General features: G+C 45.9%; 1 protein-coding gene across 1 annotated transcript in view; it reads right to left on the bottom strand.

Moving 5' to 3' along the window:
- The window catches only part of DOCK3 (dedicator of cytokinesis 3), a 362,194-nt gene that overhangs the window by 27,141 nt on the left and 318,284 nt on the right, over positions 1 to 16,769 (bottom strand). The window contains exons 32-37 of the mRNA XM_061197475.1: positions 12,130 to 12,215; positions 9,651 to 9,677; positions 9,430 to 9,525; positions 7,690 to 7,750; positions 6,865 to 6,958; positions 4,446 to 4,594 (exon numbers count right to left, since the gene is read on the bottom strand). Coding sequence (XP_061053458.1) covers positions 4,446 to 4,594; positions 6,865 to 6,958; positions 7,690 to 7,750; positions 9,430 to 9,525; positions 9,651 to 9,677; positions 12,130 to 12,215 — 513 coding nt within the window. The remainder of the gene's footprint in view (positions 1 to 4,445; positions 4,595 to 6,864; positions 6,959 to 7,689; positions 7,751 to 9,429; positions 9,526 to 9,650; positions 9,678 to 12,129; positions 12,216 to 16,769) is intronic.

Here is a 16,769-nt window from a genome sequence, read left to right as displayed (position 1 = left end):
TTGTGTATGGTGTGAGGGAGTTTTCTAACTTCACTGATTTACATGCGGCCGTCGAGCTTTCCCAGCACCAATTGCTGAAGAGACTGTCTTTTCTCCACTGTATATTCGTGCCTGAAGATTAATTGACCATAGGTGTGTGGGTTTATTTCTGGGCTAAAAAGTATTTACTTTTATGTTGTATTAGTCTCAATTAGATGATAAGCTGCATGAGGGCAGGGATCCTGTTTATATCCTTTATCCTCAGAGCCTAGAACAGTGCCAGCCATGAGCAGGTACTCAATAAAGATTTATTTAATGAGTTAATGAAGGAAACAATGACTTTTAAATTAAGATCATTTAAGCTTAGAAACAAGTATGGAAGCTAAGTAGGAAGTAGCTACCCAAGGGCTTGGTAGTAGGTGTGATAATTTCCTTTACAGAAATATTCAAATCTTAGAGCAGGCTTCAGATAATCCTTGCCTAATCACAGCTCGGGCTGTTTCTGTGGTGTGGCTCCTATTATGGTGACAGGCTCATCTAACAGTGGCCTTCACTAAGGGGCAATATTGTCCATTTCCTCCTCTTTTTAATACAGTGCTTTCTCTCTTGGCGAGATTGGGAATCAAAGGTTTACTTGACATTTTAGCCAGGCTCTTCTCCCCAACTTCTAAGTACTAATTAAATTTTTTTATTATAGGAAAATTTTAAACATATAGAAACATAGAAGTATGAACCCCTACTCATCGTTGGGTGGTACTCATCACCCAACCTCAACAATGACCAACTCATGGCCAGTCTTGTATCATTAAATATCTCATCCACTTACTCCTCCCCATAGTTTTGGAAGCAAATATCAGATATCATACTATAATTTCACCCATCAATATTTCAGTATGAATGTTTAATAAGGACTATATTTAAAAAATAGATTTGAAATAGCATCAGGGAGAAGGACAACACTGTTTTATTCAGGACTGTGTTTCTTTCTTTTTTTAAAAATTTAATTAATTAATTAATTATTTTTGGCTGCGTTGCATCTTCGTTGCTGTGCGCGGGCTTTTCCTCTAGTTGCTGTGAGCGGGGGCTACTCCTCGCTGTGGTGCGCAGGCTTCTCATTGCAGTGGCTTCTCTTGTTGCGGAGCATGGGCTCTAGGCGCACGGGCCTCAGCAGTTGTGACTCGCGGGCTGCAGAGCGCAGGCTCAGCAGTTGTGGCGCATGGGCTTAGTTGCTCCGCGCCATGTGGGATCGTCCTGGACCAGGGCTCGAACCCGTGTCCTCTGCATTGGCAGGCGGATCCTCAACCACTGCGCCATGAGGGAAGCCCAGGACTGTGTTTCTTATCCTTTGAAGAAATTAACGCCATATGGATTGAACTGCAGGACCAATTAAAAATGTTGAAACAAACCAAAGAGAATTTTAAATAGACCCTGACTCCCTGCTCCGATACAATGCCTCTGCCTCAGTGAGCTAGAAAGCCTCTTGTACCCCCACATCACAGCTTTTAAGGGGGCACATGTCTGTCCTCTCTCTGGCTCCAAGTGCTGCTTGGGCAGGTTTCAGTGAAGGGCCCACAGGAGGGTCTGCCTGGCAGGCAGCTCCAAGGGGGCTGGCTAAGCAGCTGAGCTGTGTGCAGACTGCTAGCCAGCCTGTAAGGAGCGCCCAATGGGGAACTGCTCATTTAGGTGATGAGGAACCCATGTGAGGCTAAAGGCGCTTTGTCTGCTGACAGTAGCTCCCAGTAAAGCAGTTCTACTCTCCTATTAGGATCAATGCTTATCTGCCTCGCTGGCATCTCTGCCCTAATTTGTAGCCCTGCTGCTCCAAGCCTGCCCCCCCAACCCCCAAGTGTGAGCCAGGACACTCTGTCAGCCTTGAGGGTTGTGCTGGAATGCTGGGGGTTTTGAGAGCTACCTTGGAACACAGGGAGGGAACGCCCTGCAGATACAATGCATCCCATCTACATCTTCTCTCTTGGTGTCCTTCCTTCTGGCAGGAGGCAAAGCCAACTACACAACTACTAACCAGTGTCTGAAATCCAATCACTTCAACCAGCTTGGGCAGATGTGTGTTTATACATCCTTGTTGCCCCCACTGACAGGGATGGCACAAAAGTTGCACTGACTTGGCTCACTCTACTCAAACTGGAAAGGAAGGCAAAAGCCTGGGACTCCAGACTGTCAGTCTTTGTACTTCTGTCTACACACAACATTTTAGAAGCAACAGACTCATTCCTTCAAAGGAGTGTGAAGAATAGCAGCCCTCAGTAGTAGAGCCCAAGCCCACCCCCACATGGAGGGTTGGTTCAGTCCTGATGGTCTGTATGCCTTAGGGGTCAGAGGCCTCCTCCCAGCTTCCCTTTCTGTCTGCTCCCTCTTCCCTGAGATGAAGGACCAGCTCCCATCTTCATGCCTCCCCTTCCTTCTTTTTTTAAAAATTTATTTATTTATTTTATTTTTGGCTGCACTGGGTCTTCATTGCTGCGCACCGGCTTTTCTCTAGTTGCAGATAGCGGGGGCTACTCTTCGTTGTGGTGCGCGGGCTTCACATTGCGGTGGCTTCTCTTGTTGCAGAGCATGGGCTCTAGGGCACGTGGGCTTCAGTAGTTGTGGTGCGTGGGCTTAGTTGCTCCGTGGCATGTGGGATCTTTCCGGACCAGGGCTCGAACCCATGTCTCCTGCATTGGCAGGCAGATTCTTAACCACTGCGCCACCAGGGAAGCCCAGGAGCACTTTTCTTGTATCAGCCAGGTTTTGCTTTTCTGGAGCCATTAGAAAAAAAACCCTGAATGCTTTCAAGAGAACTGGTTAGCCCTATCCACTGGTTCCGTCAGGTATGAAGGTACAGAAACAGAAAAGTTGGACCTTCTGTATGAGCCCAAGAGAATGATTGTGATAAATACCCCTTTGAGGATGCGCTCATGAAAGGGCTCACTGAGTGGTCTGTTCTCAGCACAGAAGCTGCTCCCCCAGCAATTCACACCAAAGGCAGGGCTGCTAGAAGGAGTGGGAGATCCCTGAGAAGGTAGCCTATGGAGCCTCCCAGTCCTTCTCCCCTTCCTGCTTATCCACAATACTCAGGCAGGTTTTGCATTACCTTCCCTTGTTCATACTAACCTTTAAACCTGCTTTCTTAACACTACTGTAGTGTGGGGTGAAAAGGGGACCATTAACGCTCACGTGTCCCACTGCTGGGCTCAATCAGATAAGCATAACTCTACTCTGTACTCTATGCCCATGGAAAGAAAAATAAGAAAAATAAGCTAATATATTAACAACACTCATGCACACTCACACCATGCTTATGCCATTCCCTCAGAGCTGGGAGGGCTCGCTGGGCATATGGGTAGGTGGCAGCTCCAGGTGGGCTGGGTGCCAGGAAGACAGACCTAAAAGTGTGCTGGCATGGGGCCCTCCGTCCATCTCTGGACCAGCAAGGAGAGGAGGCTTTGGGCTGGCACTGTGGCTCAGTCACGTGTGGCTGGCTGACAGCTAAGCATGGGTCTCCTTTCTGGGCTAGGTGAAATGAGAGCTCCTGAGGTTTTGGAAAGGTTCCTGCTTACCAGTGCGTTCCCTACATGGGTGAATGTTTTTGACAAACAAAAGTCTCCCATGTTGTGTAAAACTGATGAATGTTTTCTGATTTATGGGCAGAAGTTATTAATGTTTAAATCTTCCCTTTTTATGATCAAAAAGCTTATTTTAAAAAACCAATTTCCATTCAAGTCTGGAGTTCAGCCACTATAGTTCCCTGAACAATCCTGTTTCAGCTTTTTAACATGCTCAAAGCTGAGTAATGAGAGAACAGCTTCAACAAGTTACACAAGCCCAGCCTTTCCAGTGTATGGGCCATAGGTGGGTCAGAGGGCCCCACAAGGAGCTCTCCCAGAGATTGGAGCAGAATGGCTGGGAAGTCCCAAGGAAGCCTGAACCAATGCTGACAATGCCTGCTAATTCCACAGAATCAGGTTTAATAGAGAATAACCCCAATGAGAGGAGCCCAGACTATGCTGTAAGGAAGGGAAATCCAAGACAAGAACATGTACCCGTAAGAGGCAGTACAGGCCTCCGTTGGCTGTGGTTAGAATCCATTAATTTTTACAGCTCACATTTTCTATAGCAGAGTAGAAAGCTACAATAATTTAAGTAAATCTAATAAATATAAGCAGGGGGCCCAGAAGCCCTGGCTGTTGGAGCATTAGTATTTACAGATGTGCAAAGCTGGTATGTGGGGTTGTCTCTTACATCCCCAATCTGGAATTGGCTTCCAAGCCACAGAATTAACCTGTTACTTTTTTTTTCCCCAGAGAAAGTCATGCTGCCTCCAAATCTAATGCACGCATATGGGCCTCCACCCCCTCACCACCCCACACAGCACCCTCTGCAGCTGCTGCCATCCCTGTAGCGTTAAGATGCCATGTAGTACAGTAGAAGCTGAGACGCTCAAAGCCTTGCCTAATAACACCCACCTTGCCTTTGTTGAAGTAGTGGATGATCTTGCGGCACAGTCCCTCTTTCCGCTGCCACTCTGTCTGGGATGGGTAATGGAGGAATTCCCGCAGTGGCCTTTCCTCCCACTGTAGCAGCTCACAGTAGAGGAGCAGAGTGAATGCAGCTTCTGTGGGGACAGGGGCTATGGAGGTCCAGGGGCAGCCAGGTGCCAAGGGACCAGGCTAAGCAGCATGCCAGCGCAAGGCATGTGCAGCCCAGATCAGGGATGCTGGATACCAAAGCTGAGATAGAGGGGCTGTCCAGCCAGCCAATAGCCCGTGACCACAGCATGAAGGAACCAAAGATCCTAGTAGACACCTTCCTCCCTCAGCCTGGTCGCCTGCTCTGGGTGCTAGATAAAGTATGGCTCAGGTACCTAAGGGTCTGTGTACAGGTTGCTTTGCTCTGGGACACACTGACATGTCAGAGAGAAGTCTTGGGTTCCTTTTTGCTCAACTGACTAGAGCTCCTTTTCCAACCTTCTCAGAACTGGCTCTGAGGGGTAAGCACTGACTAAGGCTTTTCTCAGCCCTCCCGAAGCCAGCCTCAATGCCTCCAGCTCCATTTTCTGAGCTCAGCATGGCCCTGGGAATGACCCTTTCTCCTTATCTTGACTGTTTCTAAAAGGACCAGAGAGAAGGAGTGTGTACGGTGATAACTGTGTGATGGGCTCCATTCCTGGAGGAAGCTAAAGTTGATGCTGGGCCCAGGGCGGGGCCCTGTGACACCTCCCATACATGTGGAAGTTAGAGAGGGTTTATAAAACAACCGCAGCTAAATACTGTAGCTTCCTAAATCCCAAAGAGTCAGTCAAACTGAGTTACAGCTGCTGCTCATGGTCCTATGACACAGTCTGCTCTTTCCTGTTCTATTTGCTCATTTTTAGTGGGCATTTCCTACTGGCAAGTTAATTAGTTCTAGCTTCTGCCTGGCCTTCAAGGCCCTATTCAAATCTGCTCCCCATGACTATGAAGAATCTCTTTTCTAATTATCTAGTGACCCACTTCCAGTTTTAGCCAGGTATATTGCCTGCAGCCACTTTCCAGGCTCCTGCTCATGTTTGCTGCGCTGCCTATGCTCTGGCTACTGGACCCTCCTGCCCAGGGATACACGTGCCTCCTCACTGGAGCTGTGAAGCCCCTTCTCACTGGGAACAAGCCAGTGAGGCCCTCAAGGCCTCCCTTCAGAACTTAGAAAACCATGTGAAATCTTTTCTTCCCTGCCAATATTCTTTTCAGATGTTATTCCTGAGGCCACCAGAGGCAAGGCTCAGCACCCTCTCTCTGTCCAAATTCCTGACATAGCCTCTCAGTGATGGCCCAGTCCTCCAGGAGTTTAGTAAATGCCTCTATTGATACATGGAATTTTTCAGTCTATCACTTCACTGCCCTCTCAAAGGGCTGCTGGGATCATGGGTGGAAGTGGACGCAGAGAATGGCAGATTCATCCCAGTCATTTCAGATTTAATTCTTGCCAAGCTGTGTCAGGAAAGGTGGAATCTATGCCAAACACTCTTTAACATCTAACATAAAATAAGGAAGGAGGATTCTCTGCTTCTACAAATTCATCTAATTCTAGTAATGCTGTGGACAAGAATAGCTTGAATTTCCTGGTCTATCACACAAATTCAAGTCCTATGGCTCAAGGGCTAAGATGTGATGGCTGGTCACCACAGTGAAGAAGTGGCTATTTTGGGGGAACTATGACACAAGGTGATCAGGCAGGACACACATGGGTACACATATCTTCCTGACTCAAAGTGGCGCTCAGTAAACAGAGTGCGACAGGTATGTTGAAACGCTTTTAAATTTGTTCTTTTAGAAAAGGCTGTAGTAATGGATTAAATTGTAGATACAATGAAAGGGTCCCTGTCTGGTCTGTCAGAAAGTCAAGTGAACATTCTCCATACTCTCCACTGGGAGCTCAATGTGGGGCTGTCGTGTACTTGCAGGGGAAGAGCCCAGACTGCAAGGCAGGTCTGCCAGCAAGTTCTGGAAGTCCCAGGGTTAGGCTGATGTTCCTGTGTTATGGCCTCACTTAGTTCCAGCTGTGAAGGTCCTCAGAGAAGTTCTGCTCATGAAGAGGGACAGTGAGCTCAGGATGCTCTGAACCTGGCACACCAGAATTTGGAGGTCACCCTTGAGGCCTCAGAGGGGGTGAATAGGAGGCAAGGAGAGTGGAAGAGCTTTGGGCAGCAAGGCACAAGTGGAAGTTCCACCTGCTTTTTCTCCACCACATTACAAAGGAGTTGAGGGAAAGGAGTGAGGTGATGGGCATCATGGGTCCGGACACTCTGCTAAAATCTGGGAGGCACTAGCTCAGAGCCTTTCTCTTCCAGCTGTGCATGTATGTCCAGTCTGTCCTCATGGGGAGGCGTAGCTCCCCCTTCCCACTTACCTGTGTAGTTTTCGGCCTGCAAATGCATGTCACAAAGCTTATGGATATAGCGGATATACATCTCTTCTTTGTTAATCTCAGATTTGTAAAAGTTCTGTAAGAGAGAAGGAAATATAAATGAATATGGGAGAGGCTGCTGCCTGTGGAGGCCATCTCTGAACTCCAGGCAGCTGGCCAAAACCCTGGGTGTGCTGGACAGGAGGGAAAAGACAGGCTGTGGAGGTAGCCAGCACCAGGAAGAGAAGGGACCAGCCAGAAGGCACACCTGCTGGGGGTAAAACCTCTGGCAGATCTGCAGGAGCCCTGAGTGATGAGATAGAGGAAGAGTACCAGGGCAGACTGGAAATTAGAGTATGTCAGGGTTGGCGGGACCTTGCCAAGAGGCCAGGCTAGAGCTCTGTCCAAAGAGAAGCTCATTTCATTCCTTTCCCAAGTAGGAATGTGAGTGATGAGGTGCAAGTTTCCAAGATACCAGTAACAGAGCTGATGTCCTGACTCAGACCCTTAGGCTTGGGACTTCCCTGGTGGCACAGTGGTTAAGACTCCGCGCTCCCAATGCAGGGGACCCGGGTTTGATCCCTGGTCAGGGAACTAGATCCCACATGCAAGCTGCAACTAAGAGTTCACATGCCGCAACTAAGGAGCCTGCCTGCTGCAACTAAGGAGCCCGCCTGCCACACCTAAGACCCAGTGCAACCAAATAAAAAACAAAAAACCAAAAAAACCCCTTAGGCTTATAGCCATGTATAGTAGAAAGGACAGGCCAATCGCAGGACAGAAGCCACACTACGAGGCAGAGAGGAGGAAGAGCCCATGTTCTCTCACCATCAGGTTAACAGTGCAGCCGATCTTCTTATTCTCTGTCTCCTCTCCTTTCATGCAATCCCTGGAAGGGAGAGCACAGATGAATGCACAAAGTGGTGCCTCTGGGACAACACAGAGACCTGCAGTGTCACTGAGGCATTAGTCTGTCCAAACCCCAGATGAGGATGCTCTCCAACAGACACTTCTTCCACAGATGAGACTGTACTGTGAGCTCCCTCTAAGCTTTGGACCCACTCCTAGGGTTCAAAGATCTCTGTTCAACCGGACCCCTTGCTATGGTGGCAGAGTGTAGAGCCCAGATGCTATATCAGGGCATTAAGTAACACCTACCAATGTCTTCAGCACAAAAGAGTATGTCAGTAAAGTAGAAGGTTAAATCCTCAAGTTTCCAAAAGGGGAGGCACAGAGCTTTCCTTAAAGGGCAGTTTTCATTTTGTAAGACAGTGTTTCATGGAAGCCAAGACACTCTACTCTAGGGACCTACCTTCAGGACCCTGTGGCCATAGCAACCACGGCATGGCTGCCATGTTCATCATCTCATTGGCTTTTCTCCCTATGGTGTCCTTCCTGTGCACTAGTCTTTGGAATCCCCTCTAACTAGGAGCAGTGGGTTTGGAGCTTTTTTCTGATTTAGGGGTAGCTTCGGCCAGGGCTGAGCTGCGTTCATGCTGAGTAGGGCTGGGTTTAGGAGGGGTCATGGCTGGCCTGCCAGACACAGAACAGCGGGAACACTGAGAATGAATCCTTGCCAAGGGAGGGCAGGGACTGGTCAAAGCCAAGCTCCTCTGGGAAGGAGAAAGGCCTAGCACAAGGAGATGAAAGAGAATGAGAACCAGACTGGTGAATCCAGCAAGAAGCTTCCTGTACATGCAGCTAGAAGGAGTCCCAGATGCTCTCCCTTGGCATCTGCATGACATGTAGCACAGAGAAGACAACTATTGCTTGGGTCTGGGTTTCCTCTATCATTCCTCCTCATTCCTTATCACCTTCCTCTAGGCTCCCAAAAGGCACTTAGCTATCACCTGAACTCTACTGAGAGAATAACTAAGGCTGCAATGGTAGCATTATTGTTACTTTTAGGCTAAGTCAAAAGCCATGATATGACTGAGAAGGCAGGCTTTCACAAAAAAATGAATTTCACATGAACTTCCAGACTGAATGTATCATAAAGATCTCTGAGCTCACAGGCTGCCTCCTCTAATCTGCTCATGGCCAGGATCAAGGGACAGAAATAAACAGATTTTACACAAAGAATGGAGGCATGGAAAAGTTGGGTCCCCCTTCCCTGGAAAAACCAAATGAAAGTCCTCCTGGGTCACACTTCTGTACCAGGTGATATTTTCCTGCCCATCTGCCACATGGCTCTGAGGAAGGTCTGCACTAAGGACCTAACTTGCTCTGGAGACAGCCTTTCTCTTCCTCTCTGCTGTGCCTATTCCTCTGAGCCTTGACTTTTCTGGATGAAAAGCCAGAAGGATACATGTCCCTGGGATACCTCTTGGGTACACGTGCCCACGTATTGGGGGTAAGCCCAGGAAGCCCTGGCCTACCCCTGGGAGAAGGCTTTCTTCCTCTTTCTCCTTGGCCATCAGGAGATTCCTAACGACTGGTGATGGCACACAACACCAGAACAGTCCTACCTCTCATGGCCACGAGGTCTCAATTTTAAGGTCAGGGGATCCTCCTGCTGGGGAGAGCATCTGACCAGAGAAGAGGTCAGGTAGGTTCCTGAGAAGATACCTGTAGTCAAGAAGGCGTTCCATGAGGCGGGTGACCGAGGTTACAAAGGAAATGCCGGTCTCGCGCCATGTTTCCTGTTCAACTTTCTCCAGCAGGCTATTGGTGGAAGCAAACACAATGCACAATGCATGAGCCTTCCTTGGGCACCAGAGGAAGGTCCCAGAGCCCGTGGGGCCTGTGATGGATCTGGAGACGGCAGACTTACCACACTGCAGTCTTACCTGGGGTAGGGCCCAAACAGCTGGGTTCTACTCCATGCAGCAGAAAGCAAAGACAAAGCAATTACTGAACTGGCCAGCAACCAATGAACACGTCTTCCATTCTCCATTGCAAGTTCCGAACTGAGGGAGCGGTTTCAAAGCCCCAGACCCTTTAGGTGTACACACTGTGAGATCTGTTCTGAAGAAGCGGCGGAGTAAGAGTCCACTGAGGGATAGACCTGGCTTTGCCAATTGGCTGGCTGCCTCTATCACTGCTTAGAACCATCCTCAGCAAACATACTAACCAACGTTTTCATGTAAACCAAGGGAAAGATTCCAACCAGTCTTGAGGGCCCAGCGTGAAGGACAGTGAGTCCAGGAGTTACACTGTCATCTTCACTGTCATGGGATACTCCCATGTAAAATGTGCCAGAGCCAAGAGCTAAATGCCCAGGTGCTTTTCTCACTTGCCAGCCCATGCTCCTGTCACCTCCAGGTAGCCTCTGACTTCTCCAAAGAGCCTGGCTTCTGAGATCCTCTGCCTTTTCACAGATCTCTCCTAGGGGATGATGACCTGGATGGACTCTTTCTGTTTGCTCTAGTGATTATCTCAGGTCCAGGTCTCACTCCTGATCCCTTTGCACACTGTCCCTAGCTCCCTAAGGTCATGAAAGTCACCTAGAGTGCAAGGCTCAGCCAGGGACCCAGCACTGGGAACTCACACCCACAGCCTGACTGCCATTAACACTGCAATGATGACAACTGTCTTCCTTGCACACAGCATCTAACTTGAGCCGAGGCTTCTGGGAAAGTGAGGGTTTCCATGTGACCCATGTTACTAGAGCGAGAAGGTAGGACCATTGTCTTTCACCTCTGAGCTGTGTGGAAAAAGCCACTGTGTTCACATTTCCCAAACTCCGTTCTACAGAGCTCTGCTGTCCTGGAGGACAGAGAGAGGTGTTCTGTAAGCAAAAAAGCATGGAAGATGCTGATCACTACACCTTCCTTTTAGAGATTTTTCACATCTTTCTAAATATTAAAGGTTTTGAGAAGTCCTATAATACAGAGGCCTGTTCGATTTTATTTAACTGAGTCTTTTCTAAACTGATTAGCCCATGATCCACTCCCACCTCCCCTCAGCATACCTACAAACATCTTCCCCAAACACAAATTGGGACATGCTGCTCCATGGTTATCAGTGGCTTTCAGTTCTCAGATGTGAACAGTGTTTATGTAACACTATTTGGTCAGGTAATTATTAATAGCAAGTTATTTTTGTGCTTTTTCCTTCATAGTAAAATCATCGGTTAGTGGCTTAGGAACAGATTTCTCTTCCTTATTTCCACAATTAGAAACATCTTCAGCTAAAAGAGAAATACTAAAGGATGGATTCATTTTCACAAATTAAAATTACTTAAATTTCAAATGAATTCACATTTTATTGCATGACTCGTCAAGGAACAAAGTAGGCAGGGTGTAGCGGAAAGATTTCCCCCTCTTGAAACTGGAATATCTGGGCTGTACCCCCAGAGCTGCTTCTTACTGGCCATGCAACTGAGGCCATGCTACCACTTCTCTGAGCTCAGTGTCATCGCCTCTACTCATCAGGATAATATCTGCCTTGCCCACCTCACAGGTGTGTTGTGAGGATTAAATCAGATATGTCAACAAATTTTGTACACTGTAAAGTTCTAAGCAAATGTACAGTATTATTATTAGAAAATATATTACAGGCTTATCTTAAAAATGTCACTAAAATAAAGAAAATCTCAAAGCTAGAAATAATGAGTGAGATAGGAGAGGGCTCTAGAGCTGTAAATGTCTTAAAATTTTGTTTTTTAGAAAGATAAAATACCCAACTTTACTATCTATCTGGGAGGACCACGGCTCTCCTGAGTCCCTCCTCTGGGCTTAGCCCTGTGGCTAGTCCTGTAAGGTCTCTTGGCCTCCATCAACTCAAGACAGAAGCCACAACTGGTGGACCTGGGACCCTTGACGTCAGTCAGTACAACCAACCTGTTTCACAAATGGAAACTGGTTTGGAAGGGGGTATAATTTGTTCAAGTCACAAAACTCATGGCAGTGTTTTTCAAGCTGATTGTACAATCTTACAAAGCAGAGATTTAATTCCCTCCCTCCCCCCACCCCGAAATGTCAGCCTTGAGCCCTCATTGAGTCCCCATGAACTGTTTGCCCAACTAGATACAGTACATGGTATGAAGATATATGATGATCCTTTTCCTATAAGCAAATCCAGGAGCTCAGAGTTATCACCTGTCCCTACATCTTTAGTCAACTATGGCAATCCCTGAGAGAGCTTGCTGTCATGATGTCACTTTCTTGTTGACAGAAGGTGAGCACTGCTACCACCAGGAACAACCCTGGTCTCTTCTGATACCCACCCTCTGAAGCCTGCCCAGCGCAGGTTGCACCCCTACCCTTCATTAGCCCACTTCACCCCCTCCCCCAACGTGAGGTGCTTGGGGCTGAAGCAGCTTACAGCAGGCCGAAGAGCTCCCTGTAGCTCTCATCGCCTTTCCCTTCTGACACCATGCTGTCCAGCTTGTCAATCAGCTCGGCCTCCACCTAGAGGGAAGCAGAGATTTTGTAAACCCAAACTGACCTCAGAGGAAGGATGGGAAATCCAGCCCCTGTGATAGGTGAGGATGGTGGGGAACTGCTTCCTGATTTTTTCCTTGCACCAAATAAATCCTAGAGAAGGCAGGATCTCATCTACAGCACTGAGAAACCACCCTGCCTCCCCAATCAGGAAGGGCTCCCACTCTAGTGGTTTAAATGAGTTGGAACTTACACATACGTCTCAGATACTCTTTTCCCTAGGGGCAAAAGGCAAGGACTCTCTGGTGAGAGAAGTATTTCGGATCCAAAAGAGGCCTTTGTCAAGTGTTTTTCTTTCTTAAAAAATGTTCATTCAAAGGAATTTGTATGTATAAAATACATTTGGTTAGAACTTTACCCTCTATCAGCCAGTCACAAAGAAAGCTTGCTTTGGGGGGCTGGTCCTCACTTTAATGACTGGCATTAGTCTGGGCTGAGGGAGATGTGTTTCCTTCAAAGAGTCCCCTTCAGGATAAAAGGCTCTATTCTTTGTCCTCACAGGACCTAAAGCCCTTGGAGCTGCTGCCCCTGCCGCTGCCTCGTCACTGGGGCCCCCTGCACTTGTTATTGGATTCTTAAACCATACGGAGCAATACTGCATTCATTCCTACCCCACTAATCTGCAAGGCATTCAACAGTGTTAAGCCACTTCTCTAACAGGCCTCAATGCATATACTCTGAGGTGAGAAATTAGTTGTAAGTGATGTGAGATAAAAATCTTTTAAACTGTTCATTAGCCTTTAAAATGTGGTATTGTGCAATTATTTATACAGATTTTTATATAAACAAAAGTGGCATGGCTGCATTTAATAATGAGCTATAACAAAAGCATTTTCTCACTCCACATAGGGCCAGAGTCCTAAGATGGTGAAGTATTAAAAAAATAATTGAATTAGGAAATTCATCAAAGGCAGTTAACGGTTTCTGAAACCCTATCAGCAGAAAATGAGAATGGATGAATAAATATGGCCCTTTTATAGTGGTCTGGTATGGCCAGGATGGAGACTGTTGTACATTTATGTTTGGCCTAATCAGTCAGCTGCTTGAATATACTTTCCAGAGGAAATACAAAGTCTGAGATCAGGGGTCCTTAGGGATCGAGGCCATCTGCCTTTCTCCGTGTGGAGAAAAGGCACCAGCAGGGACTTGCCTGGGGTCATGTAAAGTCAGGTTGGGATCTCTCATCACACACGCAGGTACAGGTTGTGCTTTCCAGAACAGGGCAAAGGTGGGGAAGGGACCTGGAGCAGCAGAGAGTACAACAGTGCAAATGTGGGTGCAGCAGTTCCCTGGAGTTCTCAAAATGGGTCCCTGGGCCAACAGCATCAAGTCACCAGAAATCTTGTTAGAAATACAAATTCTCAGGCTCCACTGGATTAAAAACTCAGGGGTTGGGGGGCAGCAATCTGTGTTTTAATAAGCCCTCCGGGTTGTTATGATGCTTATTCAAGTGTTAGAACTTCTGTATTAGGCAAAGGAGCTGGTGATGGAAGGATTCAGGGACATTACTTCCTCACTCCCTGCAGTGCTGATAAAGGAAGACGTTATTAAGAAAAATTGAGATATCCAAAACAGGACACTGAAGATCAATGTATGCAAAATCAATGTCTCTAAGTTAAACAAAATGCTAAGTTCTTCAGATATATCATGTCGTAACTGGTAATACTGATGATTTCAGGTCTGCGGAGTTACTTTTATTTTATAAAACCAATATTCCTGAAGTGACACCTTGTTATTCATTCAACAAACATTTGTCCTGTGACATAACCAGCTGCCTACTTCTGTACAAAATATTTACCTAAGGCTAAACTTCTGCATTTGTGAAATGGTAATGGTGGTTAACATTCCTCTTCAGTGTCACTGTGCCCTAGCTCTTGGGAAGTGCTCAATGAATGTTAGTTTTGATTTTCATCTTCATGAACCCACCATGTCTCAGGCATGGGTTCTAAGAAATAAAAGCACAAGAAATGGTCCTGGTCCCAATAACTCATCATCTGGTAGAGGAGGCAGGGATAACAGCTGACACAGCTCAGCATGTGCAGTGCTTGGATGGGGCACACACAGAAAGTGGCTTGGGGTCTGAGTAGTCTACAGACAACAGAGGTTGTTGGAGAGACATAGTGCTGTAAAAACTTAAGAAATGTTTTTGCTCTTTGATCCATCAATTACAGGTGAGAGATTTACCTAAGAAAGTAACTTAAAATGGATATGTTTTTTGTAATATTAACAGCAAAAATTTGGAATGAACCTAAGTTCCTAAAACTATGAGACTGGGAATTCCCTGGTGGTCCAGTGGTTAGGAGTTGGCAGACTTGGTGCTTTCACTGCCATTGGCCCCGGTTTGATCCCTGGTTGGGAAACTAATATCCCTCAAGCTGCAGGGCACCGCCAAAAAACAAACAAAAAAACCAAAAGCCCCACAAAACCTAGGAGTCTGATTAAATACACTGTGGTCCAAGCTATGCAGTGGAATACCACGTAGCCTCTAAACTGACAGTGTGGTGCAGAGGAGCATTAACTGACATGAAGGATAGTGATGACAAGGTGCTACTAAAAAAGGGAGATTAAAACCCAGTATACACAATGGTTCCAAAAAAACCAACGTACACAATGATTCCATTTTTTAACTTAAAAAACTCTATGCATTGGGAAAAAAAGTCTGAAAAAGACATGTCCAGCCCCTCTCCCCCACAAGTTACTAACAGTACAATTATGAGTTAAATCTTTTCACTATAGCTTACTTGCATTTTTAATTTTTCTACATTAAATAAGTACTGTTTTTATAATTAGAAGAAGTATTTATAGTAGGTGGTAAGAAGTAGGGGAGGAGTTAATAGAGCCAAAGCTGTGGAAAGCACAACTAGAACCAAGACCAAAAAGTCAACTGGGGGCTTCCCTGGTGGCGCAGTGGTTGAGAGTCTGCCTGCCAATGCAGGGGACACGGGTTCGAGCCCTGGTCTGGGAAGATCCCACATGCCGCGGAGCAACTGGGCCCGTGAGCCACAATTACTGAGCCTGCGCGTCTGGAGCCTGTGCTCCGCAACAAGAGAGGCCGCAATAGTGAGAGGCCCGCGCACCGCGATGAAGAGAGGCCCCCGCTTGCCACAACTAGAGAAAGCCCTCGCACAGAAACGAAGACCCAACACAGCCATAAAAAAAAAAAAAAAAAAAAAAAAGTCAATTGGATTTTAATGATTAGAAGGTTATTCGAGAGAGCAATGTCAACAAAAGTGGGTGCACAATATACATTAGACTGAACTGATAGGAGGGTGGGAAGTGGAAATGTGGGGATGAAAAGAGTAGACTACTCTTTTAAAATATGTAATGGCAAAGGGAAGCAGCAGCAAGATTTTTTTAACCAGGGACAACGAGGTTTACATGGCTTGCTGGATATCAGTTATTCATGACAGTCTTATTGGAGGAAAGAATGCTACCCATCAGCTGAGTCTTGAAGTGTGAGCCAAATGAGCTCCAACTTAGTCTTCCACAAAGCTAACCTTCCTTATTCAGTGTTAGTGATGGTTAAGTACAGCCCAGCTCTTCTTTTAGTAAACTCAGGTGACCCATGGTGCAGTTCCACAATGTCATCTACTTCTTGGTAACCAGGTTCTCTCATCAGGCAGTTGTGCATTTTGCACAATTAGAAGGCACATGTTGTGGCAACATAGAAAAGCAACAGTTCTTTTCTGTTTGAAGTTATTATTTCCTGAAGTTCTGAAGGCAAAAGAGCTGCACACTCTAAAAATGGATTCTTATCTTAAATACTATTTACTCAAGATAGAGAGCATCTATGAAAAACCTAGAACTAGCATCATACTTCAGTGAAACACTGAATGCTCTCTCCTAAGATTAAGAACAAGGCAAGGATGTCTACTTTTATCACTCTTATTTAACATCAGACCAGAGGCCCTAGCCAGTGCAATGAGGCAAGAAAAAGAAATAAGAGGCTTACAGATTAGAAAGGAAGAAATAAAACTGTGTCTTTTCACAGGTGATAGGATTATCTAAATATAAAATCACAAGGAATCTACAAAAAAGCTTCTAGAACTAATAAGTGAGTTTAGCAAGGGTGGAGGATACAATGTTAATGTACAAAGCAATTGTATTTCTACATAATAGCAACAAACTGAAAATTAAAAATTTTAAATCAGAATAATTTATAATAGCACCAAAAAAATCAGAAAATATTTACATATAAATCTAACAACATGTGCAAGATCTGTATGCTGAAACTACAAAACATTAATGAAAGAAATCAAAGAACACCTAAATAAATGGAGAGATATACTGTCTTCAAGGACTAGAAGTATTCATTAAGTACTATTAAGATATCAATTTTCCCAATTTGATCTATAGATTACAATGCAATCCCAATCAAAATCCCAGCAGGAATTTTTATAGATACTGACATGCTGATTCTAAGATTTATAAGAAAAGGAATTGGAATAGCTAATACAATATTGAAAAAAAAAGAACAAAGTCGGAGGATTCACACAACCTGATTTTAAGACTATAAAGCTA

The sequence above is a fragment of the Eubalaena glacialis genome, chromosome 7, assembly GCF_028564815.1.
Source record: "Eubalaena glacialis isolate mEubGla1 chromosome 7, mEubGla1.1.hap2.+ XY, whole genome shotgun sequence".
Lineage (NCBI taxonomy): Eukaryota > Metazoa > Chordata > Mammalia > Artiodactyla > Balaenidae > Eubalaena > Eubalaena glacialis.
Note: the sequence above shows the minus strand (reverse complement) of the source record. Positions and strands in the feature narration are given on the sequence as shown.